Here is a 25,119-nt window from a genome sequence, read left to right as displayed (position 1 = left end):
AATGTCCGAATCGAAAACCCAGGATGCGTACACAACAGACTGCTGGAAACCATTATTTGACGCTTTAACAGATCGATCAGTCGTCTACCGTCACGATCAAAGACGACCCAAAAGCCGCAGCCGCAGCCCTCCCCCTCCTCCCCTCCTCCCCCAATCAGTAAACCAAATTCGCATCATCAAGTTGTGAAATCCTTTCTCGGCGTCTTCGATATGTGACGTCACATCTCATGTAACAACGGTCACGTTGGTGCGAGAGGGGTGGTTGTTTTCCAAGAGCCCCACTGATCATGGAATTCCCCAAAGCGGCCAGCAATTGCCAGCAGCCATGTCTACTCCTCCTCGCGGGGCACTCCATCACGTGACATCTCATATGCTTGGTCCTCACGTACAGCCACTTGTCCGTCGACCGGGGGAGCTTTGCCCTTGCCCTTGTACTCAACCGTCTCGTCCCCGACACTAAGGTTGGTGCTGGGTGGGCTGTTGCTCTCTGGACTGTTGTGCTCCGTTGTCAGGCCGGGTGTTGGCATGGCTGAGTTAACGTCAAGCTGTAAGCTCGGATCCGTTGGTACTTTCACTGCCGAGCGGGACGTGCTTTGCTTTCGGGACGAAGTTGGCTTGTTGTCAACCACATCCATGAGACGGTCAATGGCCGTCATTTGACGCCCTGAGCTAATCTTCTTCAACGATGCGAATTGCGGTCGCATCTCGTCGATCAGGGTATCCCGGTCAGGGCCTTCAAGTTGTTGGACCAGCTTCTCTGTATGCCATTTTTATTAGTTTCAATGTTTCCCGTGGCGGTATTCGAAGAAACAACTTACGGATAACATAGTTGCCAAACTGGTCTCTCATCATCATCTGCAGCAGAGGGGAACCATCAGTCGACCTCGCAGTCAGCTTAACCCTTATGGCTTCTCGCTCGTCGGCTGTGCCGTGCTCGATACACTTCTCTACCACGTTTGACGCGAACTTGTGCTTCGACAATGGGACCAACTCGTTGATGACGTGGCGAATCATCCTGGAGCGGTCGTCCGGTGACCCATGAGCGATGATGTGCTGGGCAACATAGTTTCCATACTGGTCCGCAATGAGCTGGGGAGCGCAGGCGTGCACCTCGTCCATCAGTTCACGTCTCTCCATCTCGGAGCCATGCTCGAGCAATCGTTGAACCACGCGGCAGCCATAGGTGTGCACGGCTAGGACGTTGATGTGACCGCGGAAAGCATCCATCATGAAGGGGACGCACAGACTTGGTGCCATTGAGATGATCTTCTGGATAACATGATTCCCATTCTGGTCTTTCACAATTCTCATGATGTCCGGCTTCAGTTCGTTAATAATCTCGGCTTGTTGCTCTGCCAAAACGAACTCCAATGCCTAAGAGAGAGTGAGTAGTCTAATCTTGAAATACGGGAGGCAGTGTTGGAAGCTGTCTCTCACCCTCTGAACCACGCGACAAGCATACATCTGAACGGACAGCTCTGCCACCTTGCCCTTCATCTGCGACGCAATGATCTTCTTCTGCAATTGGCTACCATGCTCAAAGAACTTTTGGATGACGTAATTGCCAAACACGTCTTTCATGAGTTGCAGTGCGTTAGGCTCTATTTCGCGGAACACTTGGTCCTTTTCGTCACTGTTGGCAGTTGTGAGTTTCTCCTGGATGAATCGAGATCCATGTTGATCCCCGCTGAACTCGACAATATGATTGTATAGGTCCTAAATAGTGTCACTCCTCGGTCCGTCACTTGTGAAGGATCAACTTACCTTGAGCTCGAAGCGCTTGTTTGATTTGTTGCTGGCACGAAACTCTTCAAGGAGCACGCTTCTCATGCCCTTGCCGGGATCCGTGTCTCTGCTGGGTCGAACTGGAATGTTGACCCCTGGGATAAATTGGTTTATGGGCATGTAGGAATGAGGCTGCACCTGGTTACGAAATGTCGAGTTCTGTGTGTAGTGGTCGTAGGGGTTGGGCTGCGGCAAGTACTGCGGGAAGCTGGCCCAACCACCGGAAGCAAAATAGTTGGGGTTCTGTAGTAGCTGGTGTTGCCGTTCCAGCTCCTGGGTCAATGCTGGATTGGCCGAGGGTGGCCTGGGCCACGAATCTGCTCGCGGGTTAGGCGTTGGGCCGTATCGGGGACTGTTCAAGCTTGAGCGGTGAACGCTTCCAGCCGGCGAGGCTGAGCCCCTTTTAGCACCACCAAAGAATTGGCCTGACATCTGCTCTAGATAAACCTCTTGCTGATACGCCTGCCCGAAGGCCCTTCCGTTGTTTCCCACGTCATTGGTTTCTGGCCACGGTTGCGATCCAGGGTTGAGCTGGAAAGGCTGGCTCGCAGTGTGCGCATAGCTGTTGCCCGTCATGCCACCGACAACGCCAGAATCTAGAGCTTCATCAAGCTTGAGCGATTGCTTGAACATGTCGGGCAGACCCCGGTCCATGGCCACTTGGTTGGATGATGACCCTCGAGCGGAGCCAGTTGAAGGGAAAGACAAAGCGTGGTGGGTTATCGATGGCCGTGAAGATAAGCTTAGCGCATCATTGGGGATCGGGGTAAAGTGATAACTGGAAATGTCCCCGTGCAGAGGCGCCGGTGTGAGCACGCCAGATGAGGCCGTACTGTTTTCACGGGGCGGGGCCATCGTTCTGAAGACATGGTCTTGTGATCCACGCTTATATGGAGCAGAAGGGTGCTCGTAAGAATATTTGGATGCGAGGTTAGAGTATGGCGCACTCTTGTCTTTGTCTTCGCTGGTGGGGACGCCAAACATAGGTACGTTTTTAAACGAAGTTGAAGAGGCATCCATGGAACCATGCTCTTTCGATCGTTTAGAGACGGTGTTGCCATTCTGGCCCACAGCAGAACGCGTAGGGAAATATTGGCTGTCTTGTAGACTGTGCTGGACCATGCCATTGTCCCGAGTGTGACTCGGCGAGGTGTGACCTGAAGGCGGCCGACCCTGCACCGAAGTGTCTTGGCTCTTCCAGATGCCGCCTCTTGGAGCCCAGGGTTCCGCTTCGGACATGTGGTTCAGCTGGGCAGACCCAGAGGGTGCTGTGGGTGAAGCTTCATTGGATCCTAGAGCTTTCGTTAGCTGCCGCCCAAGTATGATATCATATCGAGATGCCCACGTACCCCGCGAGTCTACTGCGTCTCTCTTAGACGAGTATCCGCCTCCTATGACGTTGCTGCTCCAAATCTCACTTCCCCATCTCGCGTTTCCGAATGCTGTCCTGCCATTTTGCGAAGACTTGTCGCTGGATGGCGGGTTCCCCAGTGGGAAACTCAAGCCACGACCCGGAGGCTGCAGTATGCATCGTCAGTCAACCCGCATGTGGGAATATGGAAAACACAGAGAAGAGCACAGAGTGCAACATTTCTAGTGGAGGAGGAGAGAGAGCGCATATATGTTTATGAGGGCAAGGAACTCAAAGAGACCAAAAGGAGCCTTACTGCAGTCATCATAGCGACGGCCTATTCCGTACGTGAATCCCAACTTATCCCAAGGGTATAGTCAAGGTGCGTATAGTAGTCTCTTCCCAAATTCCTGTCCGCCTACAATGATCGTCTCGGCTGATGTCACCGGAGTGTATGCGCGGGTGTTGCTACACGAAAGAAGGCGCTGTCCAGGCGCAAAGAGCAATCGTCTCGTTCTATTATATAACCTGCAGTTATGGGACAAGTCGTATCGAGATGGTACGAAAGTGAAAGACTACGGAGATGACACGTCAGCATGAAAGACGTCGAAGGCCAAAGGGTCCGAAGTCCTGGTCAGCCTGACCACGGGACAGGTTGAGACACAAATGAAGGCGTTCTAGGATCCCACGCCTGACACTTCGGCTGCCAAACCAAGAGGATCCAGAAGTACATGGAAGCAAAAAAGGGAAGAAAAAAGAACAAAGGAAGAAAACCTACCAATATGCCGTGTGATTATGTCCTGAACTTGTTTGACAATGTTCCTGGTCCGATGTCGAACAGAGAGTATTATGCAACGAGCGGAGGCCGGCCCAAGTAGAAACAAGAACAGCCCTGCCGTGTTCTCATCAATGTACAAATCGATACGAGGACGAGTCGATGTAGACGGTGCGTCGTCGTCGTCGTCACTCGCATGCGGCGAGGCAGTACTGTACGATGTCTCTTGGGGGTGATTCGCAAGGAGTGATGTCGGTGGTGTATGTATGTGTGTATGTATGCTGGGCAAGCTCAGAGCAGCAGGTAAAAAGACAGGCGAGGCGATCGGGTCGCAAGAGGAAAATCAAGACCCAGGCAACAGCGCAGGCAGAATAAAAGAAGAAGAGCAAACTTGGGAAAAGGCTGAGATATGTACTACGGGCCAAAAGTTTCTGGGGCGAATGGAAAAGAGCAAATGGATGTAGGACGCAAGTGACTTTGAATATGAGCGACGTTTGCGGGTACGCTAGTTTCGCAGTTTCGTGGTTGGAGCAGACTGGAGTCGGTGCTTTTCGAACCTTCGCACGCGGGCCGGGGGAGGTGCGAAGTACAGGAGTCAAGTACTACCCAGCTGCACAATACAGTGCAGTAGTACCCCAGGGTTTGGGGATGTGGGTAGATATCCACCTTTCTGGGAGTATGTTAGGTATGCTCTCAGCTCAACTTTGCTTGCGCTGTTGGTTATGGCCCCGGGTGTTGGACGCCAACAAGCCAGAGACTTTGCCGATTGGGTTTCTTGCTGATGATGGAGGGATGGTCGTCTTCAGGGTTGGCCCCGAGAGATGGGTCGTCTCCAAATGCAAAGAATGCTGCTAAGTTTGACTGCCCGTGCTGGACAGGGGCCTGCCAACTCAAGTTTGGAATCTGGAGACGAGTCAAAAAGTCGAGATGCACACCTGCGCGAACAACGCCCAGACTAGCGCCAGACTTGGAAACTAAGCCTTCCAGCTCAGGGATGGTCCGGGCCCTTTACCGATTTGTGTGTTACAAATTCGTCTTTTTTGGAGGCGATTGAGACTTGTGGCTCGGCGACTTCAGAATTAGAGTATTCAAGATTCGGGACTGACAGAAGCCACGAGCGGGTAGGCTTGAAGTGGATCTGCAACTTGGAGTTTCGAGTCTTGCTGAATCCGCACCGAAGATGACGAATGACGAAAGTAATGAGATGACGGCAGGCGACTGTCGTCTGTCGCCTGTTTTCCCCAAGTCAGCCCAATTGATGCGCGCCTTGCCGCGCTACTTTGGAGAACGTAACGCTATCGGCCGCTTGATGAGATGCTGCGTCGGTACACAAAAAAATTGGAGAGATATGCACCAGCGACGCTGCTGTCAGGGGGTGTCCGTGCCTTTCGGGCTTGGGATGATGGGGCCCCTAGGTGCGGCTCCCGTGACGCTTCAGGTCCGCGACGGCCAATCTCTGGGGAGGGGAGGCCACTGTTTAGATCTGGTACTAGTCCCCAAAGATGTGTTTTTTCTGAACTTGGTTATTTGGGTTTTCTTTGCCTTTGATGAAGAAAGATTGTACAATATTCGGTTTTGCGACTCGGTTGCGATTGTGCTGGCAAGCATCAGAAAAAGCCTGGCTGATGATAGCTTTAGAAGTTTGAAGGCTTCAATAGCGCCAGGATAAGGCTCTAATTTGTTGCGGGAGTTGTCCGGGAGCGGATAGGTGACTATGCGGGTCACAAGGTAACAACAAGCTGGGGCGGATACTGGAAACAAGTTCGTGCCAACAATTGCACTGCTGCAGCATGTATTTGTTGCTTTCGTGCGGCTGCCGTGGCTCGTATGTTTGTCGTTGGGGGCAGTGTCTGCGGTCTGCAAGTGAACAATGAGCAACCAGCCGTTTTGCTGGGGGCCAAGGGCACACCAACGAATGATGCGAATTGTCAGCCCTGATTTGCGGGGGCTGTTGGTTGTTCTCAATCCTAGAGTGTTGTGTTTTGAGCTATGTATAGAGAGAGCTGTGTACTCGTTGCGGTTGGTGTGTGTGTGTATGTGTGTTGTGTGTTTTATTACGGATATATCGTGCAAATGTGTTGCTGCGCCTCTATGTTCGTTGGAGGGACGGTTTCTATGTTCGGTGTGGTTTTACATAGATGTGGCTGTGGATACATATGAGAGAGCAGAATGTAGGGAGTGATATTTTTGATAGGAAACTGACAAGGAATACAAGGTCGATTTTGTACGAAGAAAAGACAGGCATTAAACTTTCACACATGCCCAGTTGTTGTTCACTCAGTCCCTTCTGGTAAAGGGCTGCACGCTCAAACAGGAGGGCGAGGAACAGAGGGAGGAGGGAGGGAGGCCGAGGCGGTCATACTAGTAGTCAATTTGGACACAATAGTCTGCCATAGGGTAGTCTGGTGGCAGTGGGACAGAGACGATTGTGGAAGGACGAGGTAGATCAACTGTGTAGCTCCCCTTGGTCGCTAGCCCATCTCACCTGTTTGTTCACGTTCTGGAAGACGGCATCATCCTAGATGACTCTGCGAGTCTGTCCTCGTCTTCACGTGGTACTAGCCACTTGTGGGGGTAGCGTCACGACTAGCGGCTGGTAACGTGGGCAGATAATTGCTAATTGCGAAGGGGCGTTTGCAACGTCGACCGAGTTTGGCCGTGTTATTATCTCTGCACCACGACTAATTTGAGTATTGGCATGTCCATCGTGTTATGTTCCGAAACACAGTGGTTTGCAACGGCGAAGCCCGCGGGCCGCCAGAATAGATGGCCCCACGAAGTAAGGGGACCAGAGCAAAGGCGCGGCGGCAGGGCCTATTTCTTCCTCATCGCCCAGACTGTCGTCGAGTTTCAGGAACGAAAGCATCTCCGTTGGGAATGTAAGCCCATTCCCAAGTTCTCGTCCCTGGAACACGGAACACCACGTCTACTCCCTGCGGAGGATCCCGCTAGACCATGGCAAATGATCCTTCTGCCGTCGGTGACACCGGAACTTGACCTCCTTCTTCACTTAAGGATATCCTGGTCAGTGTCCATGTTAATTAGGTACACCCAATCGTCACACAGCAGGAAAGGCTCGCCTCTGGCTGCGAATCTGTTGGCTGCTGGCTGAGGCCGTCAAAGCGACCTGTTCGCCCGTCCTGTTTCGAATCATGTCGACTTCCCTTTGGCTTAGCGGCTTTTGGCTTGTAGATATCATTGATTGCTTTGGCATGCTGTTCACCCGACTTGAGACGACTGACGATCTGTCGCATCCGGCGGGCACTGTCGGTGAAACACCTCTGAGCCGAGTATATGTGAAAGCCTCCTTGCGTCTTGGCAAGTCGGTCGCGATAAGCAAATACTAAATGTCGGCGTATAGGCAGCATTAGCCGTGCATATAGCGGGCACTAAAACAGCATTCTGCAGTTGATGGCTTCTGAAGCCAGCCGCCGGGTTTCTTCTTGTTCCTTTCTCCTGCCGACATCTCATGCTAGGCGTAAAAAGTTGGCGGGACAGGAAAAAAAAAGTCGATTCATCGCAGTTCTGATGGCCGCCCAAAGGAGCCCTTATCTGCCAGACTGGGCAAGTGTCTCACAGTATTTCCTCTGGCGAGACATCACAGTATCTGGAGGTTTCGTACGATGTTCACCCAGCCTGAGACCATATTGCGGGGTACCTCTGTTAGTGAATTTGCGAGTATTTCCGCCGGACTACACGATCTTGATGGTCCAATGGTGCCACTTCTGCTTGAAACTCACTAGAGCTTTTCGCACAGTCGGCCACCTACAATGTTAGTGATAGTGAGTCTAGCATCGGGGAATATTGCAGCAATTTATGTGGTTTAGCGGTTTGCAGTCTCACCAATAGAGCTCGAGCAGCAGATAGAATGACTGACATCTAAATACCTGCCATTCATCAAGGAATAAAAGCCGCAGGTTTCACCGCCAATTACACGACGGCCCAAACTGGTCGGAATTTGCCTGATTCAAGGAAACGCCCATGATGCTCGACGTCGAGAGGGGCCATGTCTCGGATGAAGCTGCGAATTGCCTGCAAAATCGCTGCATCCCGCCTACCTAACCTTCTACCGACAGGATGCCTCTATCTCTAGTGGAGCGACTTATCGAGTAGCTATAGCCTAACGTCAGAGTGCGCAACTGTTCGAGACGGAGGTCCTTGTTTGATAGACCTGTTGCTGTCGTAAATAACTACCAAGTCGGGCGGTGGACATTCGGCTGCGAGCTGCCAACCACGGCGATGAAGATGGGTTTCTCGACTGATTCAGTTATCCTCGAGGCTTCTCGAAGACTTCCAAGCTTTAAGATTAGCCATATGTCAAAATAAACGTTGGTCTGAAACATTCGTCCAATGATTGAATCTTGCTGTCAATCTGTCAAGTCTGAAGCAAGACAGTCCAACCTGGCCAGCTCAGTGGACCATGCTCCAGATATCTCCACCGCAGACGCGGCCCACTAACGCGTCGTTGCCGCAGTCCAACTCCATATTTATCTTCTGCTATACGAGCAGTTTGCGGTGGTGGGTAGGTATCATCTCGTCTCGTATTGTGCCCGGAAATGGCAAGAGGATGGTGTTTCATTGCGTCTGACAGGAACACATGTCAAGGTCTGTTTACTATCTTAAGTATCAATGTTATTGCGAAAGCCGTTTCGCGCCGATCAACTCAATGGACCAGGAGCCATTGCAACCAGAGCTCATTTCATCAGTGCCGCCGGAAAGCTCTGGCCAGGGTCAGCACTTCTCCTTTCGGTACCGCTGTTGTTCAGATTAGGTCCCCACTCTTCAGACTTCTACAACGGCCGCCGTTGGTTATTTACAGAAATTGCCAACCGCCGAATCCAGGCAAGGCCTCCTAATTCGGCGGGGACTAACCTGCCCCTGCTGTGCCAACTGCTAGCCGACTGGGATAATAGCACACACCAAGGTTGCCGGCCAGTCTTGATTGGCTCAATCTCCGTGGACTACTCCTGGCCATCGCAGGGAGCACCAACTGAGGAAGGCAGATCTTGGACTCCTCTTGTACTGCTCGCCCGCCGAATCCGTCCTTCTCTTTCTACTTTCTTCACGATCTTTCATCGTCGTTGCTATTGTCGTCGGTTTTTGAGTGACATTCTTTCGTCTCGACCTCACTTCCGCCCCTCACACTCTTTACCCTAGGATTCAGCTTCATTCTTTTAGTTGTTTCCGTCCAATCTTTTCCCTAAACCCGCCTTCGTTGATCCAGACTTGCTTTTCCGACGGATCCCGATTCCTCTCCCTTACAGTAAGTTGAACCAACAACTCCAACCATTCGATTTGAGCAAGTTTCGGCAAAGTCTGCCACTACGGGCAATCTTCATGTGTGAATCCAATGAAACGAAGCACTTGCTAACAAATGTCTCTAGCCTAGTCATTCTTTTGCCGACGACTCCCTTGCGCAACCTTTGGAACAAATAATTGTTAATCGTCAAAAAATACGCCCATCGACAATCATGCCTCCCATCAACACCTCTATTGCCCGCCGCGATGACAACGAGGATGGCATTGGTGGATCCGACACCACCATGAACCTTTTGATCACTTTTGTCGGCCTTGCATTCGTCGCCCTCCTCCTCACAGCCACGCTAGTGCTGCTGCGGAGAGTGAGGCATCGCCAGAAGATGGCACACAACGAATCGCTGCCGCAGTACAACGATGTCAAGTATGGCGACAACCACAACCGCCGCCGCCTCACAATCACGACCCCCGACGGTCGGTCCAGTATTTTGGTTGTCGACAACCGCCCCATGCTGTCGGACCCCAACTCTCCGCCTCACTCGCCCAACAACGTCCCCGAGATCCACATCACCTTCCCGGATGAGCATGACGAGCAAGGCCACCGCAAGAATGGCCGCGTCATGGTTGTACGAGTTGGTGAGACCTCGGTTGGTCTTGAGCCTGTCCGCGAGGAGCAATTACCTGCATACGAGAAGCAGAGCAGCCACGGTTTCTATTCCATCGATATGGATCACATCGGTGGATTGAAAGAGAAGGACCACACCCAGTCCCAGTAATTATTTTTTTCCTTTCTTGGGCTACACCCGCCGATGGCAATCTGCCCACAAAACTTTCTGGGGTAGCCCTTGCCGTGGCTACCTCAACCTTTTCATCTCATATATATATATATACGGCGGGAGGAGTTTGGACGACACCTTTACATGCATGAATGACGGAGTACCCCATACAAGGCAGCGATGTTTATACCTATTCATTCTGAATCGCCTCTCGGACGAGGCGGCAAGTAGAGATTTAAGGGTTACAAGGGAAACCGCCACCCAAGGCGTTGTTGCGACCGAAGAAGCAGCCTCCATTTCTGGATATATTCTGGCCCCCACATAGCGGTGCTCCTTTGCTGGACGATTAGCTTACCGGCACAAAAACGGCTCACCGTTCGAGACGAGAAGAAGACCACTAGTTCGTGGTGATCTCATATGTTCTGTAGTGTATAATTAATATTCAAAATCTAAACCCCGCCGAATGACAGGCTCCCACACACTGTTCTGCTTTCTGTATTGACCATATTCAGGATATCGATAGGGGGGCTCGGGGGGGTTTTGATGCATAGGACGCATTGAAGGCAGGTGTACGGACTCGTCTCAAGCGTACAGCACGGGGATCATGTCGTTGACCTCAGACGGCGTCTCGTCAACTCCATACGAAACTGCGACGCCGAATCAGCCCAGGCCGCCTGCAGTTGGGCAAACCACGCCACGGGGAGAATAACAGCCTGGCCTCAGGTAGTGACTGGCGGACCCTATAGAACCGTTGACATGAAGCATGCCCAATGTGCCTCTGCATCAGGCCAGAGTCCACATCAGCTTCCGATGCGACGCCTATCAAGTATGTTCGCCCACTGTGAGCGGCTACCAAGATGAAGATGGTCTACCTTGATCGTCCACTCCATTTAGTTGGTCCGGTGGAAAACGTCTATCACATGAACCACACAACGATCACTCTGGATTATAGTTGCGCTGCAACCTTACCAAATCTCCCTTATACACAGCCGAACTCACCATAATTTAGTGGGCATACTTCACATTTCAGACGTGCGGACTTGGAATAGAACTGAAGACACTGACCGACTATCTGCGGCTTCATGCTGGCTTCACGACTGGAGCAGCGATGCATAGAACAACCCGCGTGGCTTGCATTCATGCAAACTGTATACGCAAACCACGGTCCGCTTATGTAAGTGGATATATTCGGGTCATAAGCCTGACATGGGGTACGCAAGCAGGCGCTGCACACCGGCAGTGGGACTCCCAATTTAGATCCAAGCTTGAACTTGAACTCCTTCAAATTACAGCACGTAGGGCTGACAGCCACGCCATTGTTATTGGGGCGTGCTTCCTGTGCATAATTATGGACACTGCTGTAGCTTAACTCGGTATATACGAGTTTCCCCTATCGCGTCATCGAAGCTTGAGGCGAAGAGTGGATAATGGAACTCTATTATCCCACATAGCAGCCAGCCCTACCATACTGCAACTTGAAAGCATGGCCCTTATTTAGATGTGTCAATATTTTTTATGGTGTGCAATATGCTTGAACTCGGAAGCGGGCAGGCTATGCACAACTTTATCATCCACGTGTCTGTCCGACCCGAACTGTCTTCCTGCTATGCCGTACCTTTGCAGCCATGCTGGAGTGGCGAAAGTAACTGCGTGGAAGGACCTGTTTGGCTGCAGCGAAGCTTCTTTTCAAAGACGACACCAGGGGGCTTGTGGTTCATGCAAGCCTAGTTGTTCGACTTGCATCGCCATGGTCGGTAGGTTGGAGCGTGACGAGACATACCCTCGGTCGACATGTGTAAGTACGGTACTATTCAGCACTGGAATGCAGGGCAAACCCTCAGAGGATCACCTACGTAGAAGGCATTTTTAAAATGTGATTTGCTCTGTGGGAATTCGTCGAGTAGATTACACGCCCATCTAAGTATTTGCTCAACCCTTTAGCCTCCCAACGGCACATTTGCTCGATAGCAATTGCATTCACCTGATTAGATCCACCTGGAAGTCATCAAAGTGTTCGAGTTGACTGAATCTACATTAGCTGTGAACCAGACTCGATAGACCTCATTTACATCTCCTTCCAATATATAACACGCGCGCTCATTGAGGGTCTTTGGTACAAATAAGATGCAAATGCTCCGTCCTAAACGTTAATGCAAGGAAGGTATCTACTGTACTCACAATAGCTCCCCAATGGTACTTCCATCTAGATCTGCCACCTGTATTAAATCATATTGTTTTTCTTCCATGGAATCGAGCAGGTAGACGGCGCGCGCCCACCTTCAGCAAGTCTCAACATCGCTTTGGGTTGCGGGGTACATGTGTTGCAGCCTAACTGGCCCATCGAGTACTCTCAATAAGCTGCCGAAGCAAAAGGGAGCACCAGCTTGTTTAGGCTGGAAAGCTCTGCTATGAGGGAAAGCCTATGTGAACCCCTCGTATTGCTAGTGGCGATGGTATCAAGCTCGGGTATTGATGTGAACTCCATTGAAGCTGAGACAAACGTAGAGGCAACGAGGCTCAGTGGAAGAAAGAAGGCGACGACTCGATGCCCAGATCCAAGTGCCTCTCTGCACCTCTCTAATGGCAAGCACTCAGCAGTGGCAAAACGCATCAAAATCTTGGTTCGCTACATGTCGATTAAGGACCCATTCGAACGTCAGACGTGGTCATTCCGCTGCCCATCCTGCGTCCATAGATACTGCGATTCCCCGTTCTGAAACACAACAGGAGGAGCGTACGGGTTAAATGTCCTGTCATCTTGGGCCATTATCGCACTGGGTCCATGCATGGGGTAATCATTGTTCTCTCGGGAGTCCGGGCCATGATGCAAGGGCAACATCATCTGGGCGGAAGCGGTCGCCATCCCTTCCCTGTCAGACGCATCTGCCATCAAAATCGGGCTGACGACGGAGTTTTGCATCGGAAGGTTCCCAAAATCATGGTACACCTGAGGCTGGCTCGAGTTAGGATGCGAGGACGGAACCCCTCGGGCCTGTTCTAAACAGAATGGAATGGTTGGCAGGTCCACGGCGTAGGTGGCGGCTACCGCCATCTGAGCAGCCGTGGGGACGTGGGTCTTGCTGACGAAAGACTCGCTCTTTTTCCGGAGGAACCTTTCCGACATGGAAGTGGGATATGTCTTGCTTCCTGCGTCGTCTCTTATGATGATGTTATCCGGCCCAGGCAAATTAGAACCCGTAGCGAGTTCCGAATCTATCAGTCCGCGGATGAGTGGGCTTCGGCTTGCACTACGGGATCTTTCGTCCTCGAATTGCCTGATTTTGCTCATGGCCTGTTCCAACTACGAGGATAAATTAGTTTTCCAACAATGTCCAATCGGGGCAAAGACCCACGTATGACTCAATTCTCGGAAGCAAGGGCTTAAGAGTCTCGAGAATAAGAATGACTTTGGCGATAAGAGTCTCGAGCATGTCATCGTCGACGTCTCGGGACCGACAGAGCTGAGCACTCGAGCCATCTCTCAGGCCCCGGTACAGCTCGTATTTCCTGGCGGTTAAAAGGATTGTCGTCACCTCGACCGCGCAGGCGCCTACCATCCAGTCGACAGTGACGACACCCTTGCTCACAGTGGAAGCATTGTTCTGTATCATCTCCAAAGAATAAGTCCAAAATTGGGCCAGACTAACTGCATGTGCCACAGCTTGTTGCTGCGATCGGAGAAGGAACTCTTGAGGTATGCGAGCCAAGTGGTCTTTGTATGTTGATCCTTTGGCATTCGGCAATGAAAATCTGTAGAGGTCCATCACTGTTTGGCAAATCCATGTATGCAACACTACAGCATATCGAGAGTCAGCGGTCTTTTCTGGTTTACACGTAGAGTGTGTCCATCGTCTCAGCGCAGTGGGACCGTGTCGATACCCCTGGATAAGCTACAGAACAGATCAGAGTAAATACTTACTGACATAACTCGGCCGATCTGGTCGATCCAAATGTGCATAGACGTTGACTTCCGTAAGTTTCAACCGGTCTGGAAGCGTCTCGTTGAACCTGTTCAAAGTAATCTGATACCGATTCACAATGTCCATTACCTGCTCAGCCCTCAAGGGTTCTCCCTCGGTGGGCGAAGCACTTGTGAATCGCTTGGAAAGACTACAAAACGGGTCAATCTTAGTAAAGTCCTTGTAAAGTACGGCCAAGTTGGCCCGACAGACGCTGCCGTCCTCTGACGGAGCCCATGGACAAGAAAATCGGGAGTTGAGTGAAAGGGAGAAGGGTCTTACCTGAGAACCTCCCTGCGTATGGTCAATATTTTCACATGATATGCGTCGAGACTGTAGTCGTTGGGATTGGATTGAATGGCGGGATTCTTTACGAGTGTCTCCATCATGGAAGGAAGTCCATCTTTGAAAACCTGGTCGCTGCACGGCAGTCGTACATGCATCGAGTTGGAAGGTAAAAGGAGGTGTTCATCGAACCCGCCGGAGAGGAAATGATCGATGAGATAAATCTGCCAGACACTGCGTCTTTGGATTTCTTGTTGGCTAAAATTCACCTGGTTTGCCTTGATGTCGGGATCGTAGTTGAGCTGCAAGCAGCGTATCAGCCTGGCGGCGGTACTAACATACATCCAGACTTTGCTCCAGGGTCCATACATCCAGTTGTAGACGGTCACTAGAACGTGATATAAGAGCAGTTCCGGTTCCAGGTGGACAAGGTTCTGGAAAACGTAGTACTCGACCTGTTCGTTCCAGCGGGCGGCAAGAGCTCGGCCCGGAGAGACAGTTGAGACCAAGGAAGAGCTAATCGAACAGATGGCTGCTGCAAGGTGAGGCGGAAAGTTATCTTCTTCGACCCAACGATACACTGTGACTGGATGCAGAAAATTCATGCAGGGCATATGGAAGAAGTAATCGAAATAGGCGTCCACGTGTTTCAGAATAACGTCTCTCTTGATCAACCGAGTCCTACGGTTGTGAGACTTGGACTTTCCTAAAAGGGGATTTGGGTAGATTACTCACTGTGGTGCTGGACTAGGATCCAGAAAGATGTCCGAAGAGATGTTGCCATCTGACGAAACTTCGGGCGAGAGTTGTCCATTGGGAAAAGGCACAGCTGACGGCGGTGTCTGGCCATCGACGCTATTGGAGTGACCGGGGACATTGGCAAACTTGCGCTTCGCAGGGACGTATTCACATTTGAGGTCATTCGTCTGACATCTCGTGCAGCTAGGTAAATCACCGCTACACTTCGTCTTGTGACCGTGGCATTCCAGGCACGCTATAAGAGCAGTATTAGAAATGCATGCATGTAAGGTGAAGGCAAACATATGACACCGACCTCTCTGGGCACGTTTCCGCAACGTTCCTGCCTCGGTCACTGTGCCGTTGGGAGTGATTCGGGCAACTCTTCCTACTCAAGCAAGCAAGCGTCAATCAGCTGCATTCTCATCAAAAGTTGCAACGAAGTCCCCTCACCGGTATCCTGTGATCCACTGTCGTGTTGAGTGAATGGGCAGTTGAGTTTTAGTCTCGAGCAATTCAGACAGGGGCCGTTCTCGGTTTTCCCACTGCATTTGACCTAGGCAGGTTGTCAGGGAATGTTTGGCTGAATGCATTCGCTTAATAAGTGTTGACCGATCTTACTTTTCTTAGGCGACAAGTTCTGCGGGCTTAGTATTAGTAAGAAATTGGAAGAGAAGAGCAGGAAGATAGGACAGCGCACTCACCTGCAAGACTCATCTGGATTATTTCTTCGTCTCTTCGCTTTGCCGGACCGTGAGTCTCCTGGAGATTCGGATTGATCCTGGACCCCCGATCGCTTCATTGTGTGCGTTAAACGAAGCCTGTGGAGAGTATAACATTGTCGCGCATCTCATTCCCAACACTGGTTGTCGTGGGCTGTGGGCATGCTCACAGTCGCGGCAGGCAAGTGGTTTTAAGAAGTGCAATGGGCGCAACGCGTTGTTCTGGATGCCGTTGGTTCAAATGAGGTAGGCCCACAGGGATTGCGGCTGTGGGGAGTCTGCATCCTGTCACTTGAGCAGCTGGAAGCCAACAAATCCAGTGCGACTGGACAGTACCGGGATCAGGCCTTCAGGCCCTCCATCAGGAGCGGTCCGCTAGATAGAAGCGGCAGGAACTCCATGCAAATATCGGCTCTACTTTGTACTACGGTTAATATTGTATTGTCCTTCGATTCTCGCTCAACCGGCCCGTGTTACTATAGTTAGTATTTGACTAATTATTAAGCAGTCTGTTGAACCTATTACTATTGACTCCATCATCGCAATGCCAAGAGTTGCGGTCATTGTATTCTCGCGAGAGTAGACAACAAAAAGCATGATCGGATGATGTCCCTAAATTCCCTTGGCGGCATCCGACTTGATACTTGATTGGACATATCGAACCCTTTGGGTATTATACGCAATTTCCTGCATATTACACAGTTCTACAGTTGCTGTCAAATGGCCTCGAACGTTTTTACAGCTAGCCCTATTGCCTCAGTTTTGAGGACCGTGGAGACGCCCTCTTAACTTTAACCATTGTGTTACGGAAATTGCGAAGATAGCCAAGAAACCAAGGACAACCTCTTTTCCTCCCTAGCTAATTGGTTGGATTCCGATAAGTCTCCTCAGTCTCCAAGCAAGGGAGAGAACGTTCAATGACGACGACTAGTTTGCGATGTCATGCACCCACTAACTAGGGTGTTGAATCATGATCGACGATTTGCAACATGCCCTTGTTACGCAAGGCAGACTTTTGGGGACGTGGGCTGATGCCAAAGTGCCAGGCGCTTCCTTGCGTCGATTCTGCATAGCCGTCAGGACTTCGGGGCACGTAACTAAATCTAATCTACAGCAGTTACGCAGTGTAAGAATCTAGATCACCTCAGAGCCTCTGCATGTATTGCAGTACGTAGACTCCAGCACTCACTTCCAAGTTACTATGAATATAGAGATAGGCAGGAGCTAGAGAAACAATGAAACAATTGTAGAACTTGCAGCTGCTTTCAGCCGGCAATAGCGACCCGCCTTCACTTGCTTTTTATGTGGGGCTGGATAGAGCTGTCGGGAAAGCTTTTGGTGCACCGAAACCCGAACAAGCTCATACACTTGGCGTTCCCGCTGCACTATCTAGGTAAGAGCGTTGCTTCCACCACGTTTTTCGAAGCAAGGGAGACGCAGCGGTCATCAACACCTTTCATTTGTATAGCAAGTCATGTTTCGGTGGCAGAGTCCTATTACAACACACTGATTGCCGTATATGCTAGCTAATGGCTGAGTTCGACGCCGCAAATCGACGCCCCGTTTCCTCCCTATCCACCGAACATGCCCTCCCGTAGCTCTCAACCGAAAGCTGCCCTCTCCGACTACAAGGCTATTGCGGCACAGTATGCGAAGGCAAAGAGGCTGAAGGAACTTGAAGATGCCAAAAATAACCAACGAAGTCTCCCCACCGAACCCGCGCCGTCAGGCATAGCTGAAAAGCAGCGCCAGGCCCTCGAGGCTCGCCGGAAGGCTACTTTCGAGAAGCGCTTCCAATGGACCGTTGGCTTCTGGGTTTGGATGCTTTGTATCCATGTCATTAGCATATTTTTATTCACCAGCGGCTTTCTCCTGACCCGCCTAGTCCTCGATGAGCGCTCCAACTGTGCAAACCCACCAATACAGCCATTGCTTTCATGGAAGGGGCAGGGCTCCGTGGATGGGGGCTGCTGGCATCCCAAGACCTTTGACAAGGCCGTAGTGGTCTTGATTGACGCACTGCGTTACGACTTCACCGTGCCAGTTGAGGATGAAAGCAAGGCTGAGGGGTTTCACAATGCCTTTCCCTTTCTCTACGAGTCGTCAGTAAAGTCACCCAACAATGCCTTCCTGCTGCCCTTCATCGCGGACCCGCCAACTGCCACGCTACAGCGACTAAAGGGCCTAACAACGGGCACTTTGCCAACATTCGTTGATGTGGGCAGTAGCTTTGGTGGCACCGCTATTGATGAAGACAATCTCTTACTGCAATTGCGAGGACTAGGAAAGCGAATAGTTCACTTGGGTGACGACACATGGACCGCACTATTCCCAGGATACTTCCAACCGAACATCAGCAGGGCATACGATAGCTTCAATGTGTGGGACTTGCACACGGTTGATAATGGTGTACTTGAGCACATATTTCCCCTGATGAAACCCGAAAAACAAGGAGAATGGGACTTCCTCATCGGCCATTTACTCGGAGTAGACCATGCCGGCCACCGATATGGCCCCAACCATGCTGCTATGACTGCCAAGCTTGTGCAGATGGACCAGTTCATTCGAAACCTGACAGAAACCATCGATGATAATACCTTGTTGGTGGTAATGGGTGACCACGGAATGGACGGCAAGGGTGACCACGGAGGAGAGAGTGACGATGAAGTGGAAGCAGCTCTATGGATGTACTCCAAGAGACCACTGTTTGGTCGGACCAAGCCCGAGTTTGTCACACCGCCTGCAACTGCGAAGGTTCGACCTGTCAACCAAATTGATCTGGTTCCTACATTGGCTCTTTTGTTGGGGTTGCCAATCCCATACAATAACCTCGGCCGGCCCATAGAGGAGGCTTTCGCTGGGAAGAAAGGCAACGCATGGGGTAATTTGGCTGCTGTGGCAAGGATGGCTTCGGCTGGAATCAGAAAATACCAGGCGTCGTATTTTGCAGCCAGGGGCATGGTACAGAGTGCCAAACCAGGATCTGCCGCTGATCTCTGGGAAATTGCGGGTGCCGCATCCGAGGGCCGTCCCGTACAGCAAGCAGTATACCATGCGTATACTACGTATCAGGAGGAAACATTGAGGGTTTGCAAAGATCTATGGGCTCGTTTTGACATCCCGAAGATGATTCTGGGCATCACCGCCATGGCGCTTGGTGTCATTGTGCTGATTGTCTATGTCTCTAGGGATGAAGATGATGATTATGCTGTTTTGGATAATGCGGAGCTAGACCTAGCTGAGAAGAACCTCGAGCTGCTGGACGGCAGTTCAGTCCCTGAGGCGGCTTCTTATCAAGGCCTTAGCAAGATTGTTGTGAAGTCCGGACTCCTCGGTGGACTAATAGGTGCAGCCCTGGGCATTGCATATGTGTCTTTTACCAACTCCGAGGACTGGCCCATGGCCGTCGCAGCCGCAGCGCTCGTAAGCTTGGTTGCAGTGACTATCACTCTATCGGGGGCTGGGAAGAACTTGGTCAATGTCGTACCCAACACTGTCTGGGGGTGGCTTTCGGTCGTATTTACTCTGAGCCAGTCAATCGGCTTTGCCTCCAACTCGTATACCATCTGGGAAGATTCGATCTCGCTGTTCTTCTTATCGACATTCGGGTTCACGAACGCTGTCGCCGCCCTCCGTCGGCCAACTATCGCCGAACGCACGTTGGGTGTATACCACTCGATCCTGTTCCTTGCTCTCGGCCGGCTGGCTTCATTCTCGAAATTGTGTAGGGAAGAGCAGATGCCCTACTGCACATCAACTTATTACGCCTCGGCCAATTCATCCACGTCGGCCTCTTGGCAACTAGTGATACCCTTTGTCGTTTTCCTCATTCTACCCTCTATCATCAAGGCGTACATGATGACGTCTCGCTCCTACGAGGGCCTCGCCCCTGCCTGGATCGGCTACGTTTTCCGGATGGGTCTCCTGCTCTCTGCAGCGTACTGGGCACTGGATGCAGCGGACAACGGCGATTGGATCACCTGGCTGCCCGCGCAGACGCTGAAGACGATCCAAGTGTCCGTCGCCCAGCTCGTCCTCGCTTTAGCCTTCGTAGCTGGCACCACAGCCTTCATCTGGGCGCCGCCCTGCGTTTCAATTCTCACCAAGGCGGCATCCAATGCTCGCACTGCCCAAATCACGGTTTTAGGTTATGGCAATGTGAATGGCGCGCGGTATCTGCTCCTTGTCCTCAACTTCGCTGGAGCATGTATCCTCCTCTCGAAACCCATGGGTAGCGGCGCCATGGCCATTATGCTCTGGCAAGTCCTGTCCCTCGTTGAGATCGTTGACCTCAATGCTCTCACAGCCGAGACCATCGGACCAGTCACCCTCGCTCTCCTCGGCAACTTTCACTTCTTCAAAACCGGCCACCAAGCAGCGTTTTCATCTATTCAGTGGGACAGCGCCTTCATCCCGCTCTTCACGATCCGCTACCCATGGTCTCCCATCGTCGTTATACTGAACACCTTTGCCGGACAAATTCTTGCCTGCGTTGCTGTCCCACTTGTGGTCATATGGAAGACGAATCCCAAGCGCAAAGGCGTGCTGGAAAGCGTGACGCGTGCCTTGGGGGTCTTCGTTGCGTTTTATGCCACCCAAAGCTTGGCGACCATGGCGTGGGCTGGATGGCTACGCCGTCATCTCATGCTATTCCGGGTGTTTAGCCCACGATTCATGGTCGCCGCAGCTGTATTACTCATCGTGGACTTGGTAGGCATCCTGGCCACGCTGACCGGTGTCAGGACTAATGCGCTCGCGATTAGCGAGGTGTTTGGGTGGGCCGACTGAGGAAGAGCAGACAAGCAGAGGGAAAGTGTCGGGCTTTCAGGCGCTGTAGAAGCAATATGTAACAATCCAAGTAAGGGCGTAATCGGCGCGAGACACGATTGGACAAACCCGGCGGTCACGGTGTAAACCTCGAAAAACAGGCTGGACCCCTGTAGTGTAGAAACAAAGGAGCATACTAGAGTAGACAAAAGCAGATGTTTTGCGGACGTGCACAGATAATGACTTCGCGACTCGCATTTCGTATGTCATTTCATCACATTATCAGGCGCCAATCGCCTAACCCCCCAAGAAATCCCGATGAACTTGATCAAGCTACGAGTAAGAGCATTCTGCCTGGCTACTCTCAAAGATCTTCAGTCAGCCGCTGTGTCGTGCATATGTATCAACCCCAGCTAAAACGATCGACTAGACTAAAAGCCCAGCACGTGGGAGATAAGGGCGAACGGCGACGATCCCGTCGATCCGCACATATTGCAACGACGTTTCTGGAGCAGCCCTGCCTTGCCCAGCCTTGACGATCCCGAGAACGTGGCTATTGCCGATAGGGTCCCGCGTCGTACTTGAATTATCATTCGGGAGGTCGGGTGGTTTTTGATCCAGGCTTGTTCGTTGATCCATATGCCGTGTAACGCTTCTATTCTCGGGAGGAGGGGCCATGATGAATTCCGTGGGTTGTTGCACAGATAACTAAAGGGGAAGGAGCTTGAGGAAATGGAGGAAATGGGAGTGAAACTAGTTGGTGTGGTGTCGATTGACGACTGTAGCTGGTCTTGATGGGTGATATATGTATATACAAGGATATTAGCGATAAAAAGTCGATCCTTTGGTGCAATTTTGTCGTCTATGGAAAATTGACAGTCGTGTAATGTTGTACAGCAGCTGACTTGAACGCAGACTGCGAGTCCCCTTGCCAAACCCTTCTTTCCCGTTCTTTTCCTCCGTCCTGGCTCGGTCCCTTGCTCATCCTGGACCGTCCCTCTTCCTCCCATGTTATTGTGAGTGGTACTAATATGTACAACGAAGTAGTAGTTAGACAGCTAATAAAAGAATAAAAATCCGCACGCATGGCGAATATATGCCGAGCGACGTTTGTGCTGGCGGGTGGGTATCAAGCGCTCTGAAGGATCAAATCGTAAACCAAAAACCAAAGCAATAGAGAAAAAAAAAGAAAAAAAAAGAGCATAGGGTCGTAAATCCACTTTCCCAGTCCATGTCCCGTGCGAGTTCCCATGTACCCCCAAAGACTCCGTGCATTCCAATGCGAACTAATGGTTTAGCTGTGGCCTCGATGCTAGAAAAGCCAATGCGAAAGCGCCATGGCGAAGAGCGGTATCAGCAACAGCAACGATGGTGGTTGTCGCATCGCCAACGCGGCATTCTCGGCCTGTGCGGCCGGCAAAGTGGCATTGACGAACCCTTCACCACACAGGTCATTGACAGTATCAGCAGCGCCTCCGTAGGTAAGTGCTATTGGCTGCGTTCGAACTGCTGAGGCTGACTGGAATATGCCCATGGTCTGTTGCGTGCACCAACCACAGGACGGCGTGGCCTCGAGCGGTAACGACACATTCAGGGGCAGAAAATAGAGGTAGACATTCGAAGTGTCCGTCAAATTGGTAACGGCGTTTGCAAAACAGTAGGCGTCGGTTTCCGGATCCGTAAGGCATGACGCGCTATAAAGCATTGCATATGTACTGAGTCCGAGGTAAGCCTGCATCACCACCTGGTTTTCCTGGGCAAAATCCGTGGCGCAGTTCGCTTCGCTGATGAGATCGGTTGCGACGCCGTCAAGGTAGTCGGCGCACATAAGAGAGTCGGCTTCGCAGGTGGCGTCGAGTACCTGTGTTATGCTGACCATGGACTTCTCTGCCTGGAAAAAGGATAGCGAGCCCTGGGGAACTAGTTAATATCCGGAGAGCGCTTAGAATCACGTAACAGGCCGGCGACGGCACTCACCTGCAGCAGCATAGAAAAGGGGTAGCATTGCTTGAAGGTGGAATTTGTCAAGATGGTGTTGATAAAAGATGGACAGTTTCCCGACGTGCCCGAAAAGTTGGCCGCCAGAGCGGTGTCGAAAGGGCTTGGAAGGGGACTGCTCACGGCGGTCGTCGTTTGGGTGGGTTTCGCGGTCGCCGTCGAAACGTCAATGGCAATCGTCGTGGTGACATCGGTGGATGGAGAAGAGTGCGCACGTACGGCGTTGGCAGCGTGCCGGCGATCGAGCTGGCGATGCTCTTCCTGGGACATCATGACCCAGGCGCCGTCCTTGTTGAGAACGGGAACTCTCGTGTCGACCAGCAGCGTGTCGCTGAGTTGGGGGAGACGGTCGTGAGAAATAGCGGCCGTCAGGGACACCCAGCAAAAGAAGAGGGCGATAATCAATGCTAAATGTAATTTAGGCGTTGGGCGACTTGAAACAACCAGGTTTGCGCGACCAGGGAGACGGGACTGGGCCTGCGTCCGCCGGCGCGACACGAAATGACTGGCTGGGAACATTATGCTGTGCAAGCAGGTAACCGATCTGCGAAACGTTCCCACATCACTCCCGACGCCTTGTCAGATGCAGATCTCGAGTTACGGTTTGACAGTTGCCTTGATTTCTGAACCAAAAAGGTTGAGACGACGTTTTCGCTCATAGATGATGGGGCCGAGGTTGCAAGCTCCGTGCTTTAATTATTCGATCTTGACCCGACCCAAGTGTTGATTACTTGAGTATGTCCTGGGCCAAACTGGGATTCGACGGGTAAATAGCTCCGTGGACAGGCAGGCCACCCCAACTGCTCTTGTGGTGGGTGTATCTGCAACTGGACGACAATGCCCACGAATCAGCCGAAACCTGGCGGTGTCGATGGCTCGGGGAAATGCGGGGACAAGATCGATCTTCAACGTGGTGGTTTGATGGTCGAGTCCGACGACGATGCGATTAGTATTAAACGAGTGACGAGTGATGTACGGTTATTAAGAATTAGGGAGTCTTTCCGTTTGGTCGGAAGGTCGATCGGAAGAAACGATAAAAGTTTCCCCAGCATGCCGCGGGAGGGTGACTCGTTCATGGTATTAATATTAGCTTTCTTTTTTCTTCTGTCTGAGCATAGAAACGCTCTCGGACTTGGATGGGTCTTGGAACTTGGCATGGTGAAGCACTGAAAGCGGGATTGAGGCCTTTGATGTTACCCTCGGCCCACCACCGACGGTCTCGTTGCCCATCTGGTCAGTAAAGCCACGAAGCCTTCAAGGGGGCTGTCGTGATTGGGGCTAGAACAGGCGCGGACGGACAAGACAGGGATGTTTCTGCACACGAGCAACGGGAGCGTAGCATCGACACAACTCGATTGATGCCGATTCCTTGTAGGGCATCCCAGGCAGGCAATTGGGGGCCAGCTGGTACGGCAGCGTTTTATTGACTACTCGCCGGCTTGGGCGGAAGATTGGCTATTGATGGTAGTGGTGGTGGCAGCAAGCCACTTGGCCTACGGATTACTGATAAATTGCCGCGAGGGGTCCCAAAGTCTGGCAATGTCTTTCTTTGTTGGCCGCAGACAAGTCGCAGAAATGGGGGCTCTTGATCAGGCCAGCGTTCCCTGCAGGAGACGGAACGCCTTGCGGTGTCGAGCATGCGCCGCTTGTGCAACCTTAGTCAAGTCCTGACTCGACTTCCGCCGGCACATGGAGGCTACTGCAGCCCCCGGAGAGCCTGCCGACGGCCATGTGCAGGAGCGTTGGGGAGCGTTGGACACCAGCCTGATGCATCAATAACGTCTGGAGGAGAATGAAAACCAACCCGCAGCATGCAATGCAGCTTTGCTCCGACCACCAATCTGGTTGGGGCAAGCTGGGAACTTCTCAAATCACATCAGCCAGCAGAGATGGACGGTTGTCGGGGAATCCACTGCCCTCGAATGCAAGCCCCATCTAGGTTGCAATGACCGATACGACCCCAACCGGTCGGCCGAGTCGCGGGATTTTGGCACAGGCCCAGGCACAAGCGTAATTTCGCTTTCCCTCTCGGGCGCTTGAGGCTGAATGGGCAACCCAACCAAGGAAATGGCGCCATCGACGTGATCCTAGCCCCGGCTCATGGGTCGTCCTCCGCTTGATCCCAACCCTGTCCCTGCCAACTCAGTTCGAATCTGGGAATGCGTGCCCGTTTGCGCCCGTTGCCATGGATGAAAACGAGGCTCTGCAGATGCACGGCCACGGGAAACCTGATCAATATGATATCCCCTCTCCATCCGCGATGGAGACTGCGGTAGAGCTTTGGTTCGTATGACGCGCAAACTTGTTTCGCCCTATAACTCCTCTCACCTGAGGCAAGAAGATGCAATCGGAATTGACTACTTACACAACGACAACGGCCGAACTTTGGGGCTCGAGTCTCACTGATCAGAATCATACGAAGCTGCTGTGCCTCGTGGCACCGCGCACATGCGGATAATGGTCCGGATCAGCAGCAGCAGGCCCATCTGCAAGGTACCGTCGGCCTATTAAGATGGGTGGAGTTCCAAGACAATGCTAGTTCGCACCAATTTAACGGCTTCAGTTCTTTCCGCCAAGTTGGCTATCTACCAGCGAGCCCAACTATAGCCTATACTGCTCCACTCATTAGCATCTCTACAGTGGCATTTGGATCCGTCATCTCGTTCCACACACGTAGCCGTGCTGGTGATTAGCTGAGAGAAGTCGC

At 51.9% G+C, this 25,119-nt stretch overlaps 7 protein-coding genes across 7 annotated transcripts; 3 read left to right on the top strand and 4 right to left on the bottom strand.

The window, feature by feature from the left end:
• Positions 1 to 148: 148 nt before the first annotated feature.
• Positions 149 to 3,922, bottom strand: BCR38DRAFT_99680 (armadillo-type protein). Its single transcript, XM_040865844.1, has 7 exons — positions 3,915 to 3,922; positions 3,453 to 3,711; positions 3,135 to 3,303; positions 1,765 to 3,077; positions 1,438 to 1,716; positions 819 to 1,374; positions 149 to 757 (listed from the first exon to the last, which is right to left on the bottom strand). The coding sequence occupies exons 2-7, from the start codon at positions 3,462 to 3,464 to the stop codon at positions 330 to 332; spliced, it is 2,757 nt and encodes a 918-aa protein (XP_040720048.1). The 5' UTR covers positions 3,465 to 3,711; positions 3,915 to 3,922; the 3' UTR covers positions 149 to 329.
• An 811-nt stretch (positions 3,923 to 4,733) lies between these two features.
• BCR38DRAFT_99702 (uncharacterized protein) lies at positions 4,734 to 5,680 on the top strand. The gene has a single exon (XM_040865845.1). It carries the CDS (start codon positions 5,092 to 5,094, stop codon positions 5,578 to 5,580), a length of 489 nt encoding a protein of 162 aa, XP_040720047.1. The 5' UTR covers positions 4,734 to 5,091; the 3' UTR covers positions 5,581 to 5,680.
• Positions 5,681 to 9,382: 3,702 nt separating this feature from the next.
• On the top strand, positions 9,383 to 9,943 carry BCR38DRAFT_481245 (uncharacterized protein; the record flags this gene model as incomplete). Its single annotated transcript, XM_040863360.1, has 1 exon — positions 9,383 to 9,943. The coding sequence occupies one exon, from the start codon at positions 9,383 to 9,385 to the stop codon at positions 9,941 to 9,943; it is 561 nt and encodes a 186-aa protein (XP_040720046.1).
• Positions 9,944 to 12,283: 2,340 nt separating this feature from the next.
• Positions 12,284 to 16,077, bottom strand: BCR38DRAFT_99560 (uncharacterized protein). Its single transcript, XM_040865843.1, has 9 exons — positions 15,630 to 16,077; positions 15,547 to 15,565; positions 15,379 to 15,481; positions 15,242 to 15,313; positions 14,923 to 15,181; positions 14,185 to 14,868; positions 13,863 to 14,053; positions 13,297 to 13,736; positions 12,284 to 13,244 (listed from the first exon to the last, which is right to left on the bottom strand). Exons 1-9 carry the CDS (start codon positions 15,725 to 15,727, stop codon positions 12,600 to 12,602), a joined length of 2,511 nt encoding a protein of 836 aa, XP_040720045.1. The 5' UTR covers positions 15,728 to 16,077; the 3' UTR covers positions 12,284 to 12,599.
• Positions 16,078 to 17,231: 1,154 nt separating this feature from the next.
• Positions 17,232 to 20,435, top strand: BCR38DRAFT_454966 (GPI ethanolamine phosphate transferase; the record flags this gene model as incomplete). The annotated part of the gene is made up of 1 exon (XM_040861749.1): positions 17,232 to 20,435. One exon carries the CDS (start codon positions 17,232 to 17,234, stop codon positions 20,433 to 20,435), a length of 3,204 nt encoding a protein of 1,067 aa, XP_040720044.1.
• Positions 20,436 to 20,671: 236 nt separating this feature from the next.
• On the bottom strand, positions 20,672 to 21,575 carry BCR38DRAFT_99539 (uncharacterized protein). The gene has a single exon (XM_040865842.1). The coding sequence runs from the start codon at positions 21,422 to 21,424 to the stop codon at positions 20,846 to 20,848; it is 579 nt and encodes a 192-aa protein (XP_040720043.1). The 5' UTR covers positions 21,425 to 21,575; the 3' UTR covers positions 20,672 to 20,845.
• Positions 21,576 to 21,726: 151 nt separating this feature from the next.
• Positions 21,727 to 22,931, bottom strand: BCR38DRAFT_332331 (uncharacterized protein; the record flags this gene model as incomplete). Its single annotated transcript, XM_040855137.1, has 2 exons — positions 21,727 to 22,326; positions 22,392 to 22,931. The coding sequence occupies 2 exons, from the start codon at positions 22,929 to 22,931 to the stop codon at positions 21,727 to 21,729; spliced, it is 1,140 nt and encodes a 379-aa protein (XP_040720042.1).
• Positions 22,932 to 25,119: the final 2,188 nt, after the last annotated feature.

The sequence above is a fragment of the Pseudomassariella vexata genome, assembly GCF_002105095.1.
Source record: "Pseudomassariella vexata strain CBS 129021 chromosome Unknown BCR38scaffold_2, whole genome shotgun sequence".
NCBI lineage: Eukaryota > Fungi > Ascomycota > Sordariomycetes > Amphisphaeriales > Pseudomassariaceae > Pseudomassariella > Pseudomassariella vexata.
Note: the sequence above shows the minus strand (reverse complement) of the source record. Positions and strands in the feature narration are given on the sequence as shown.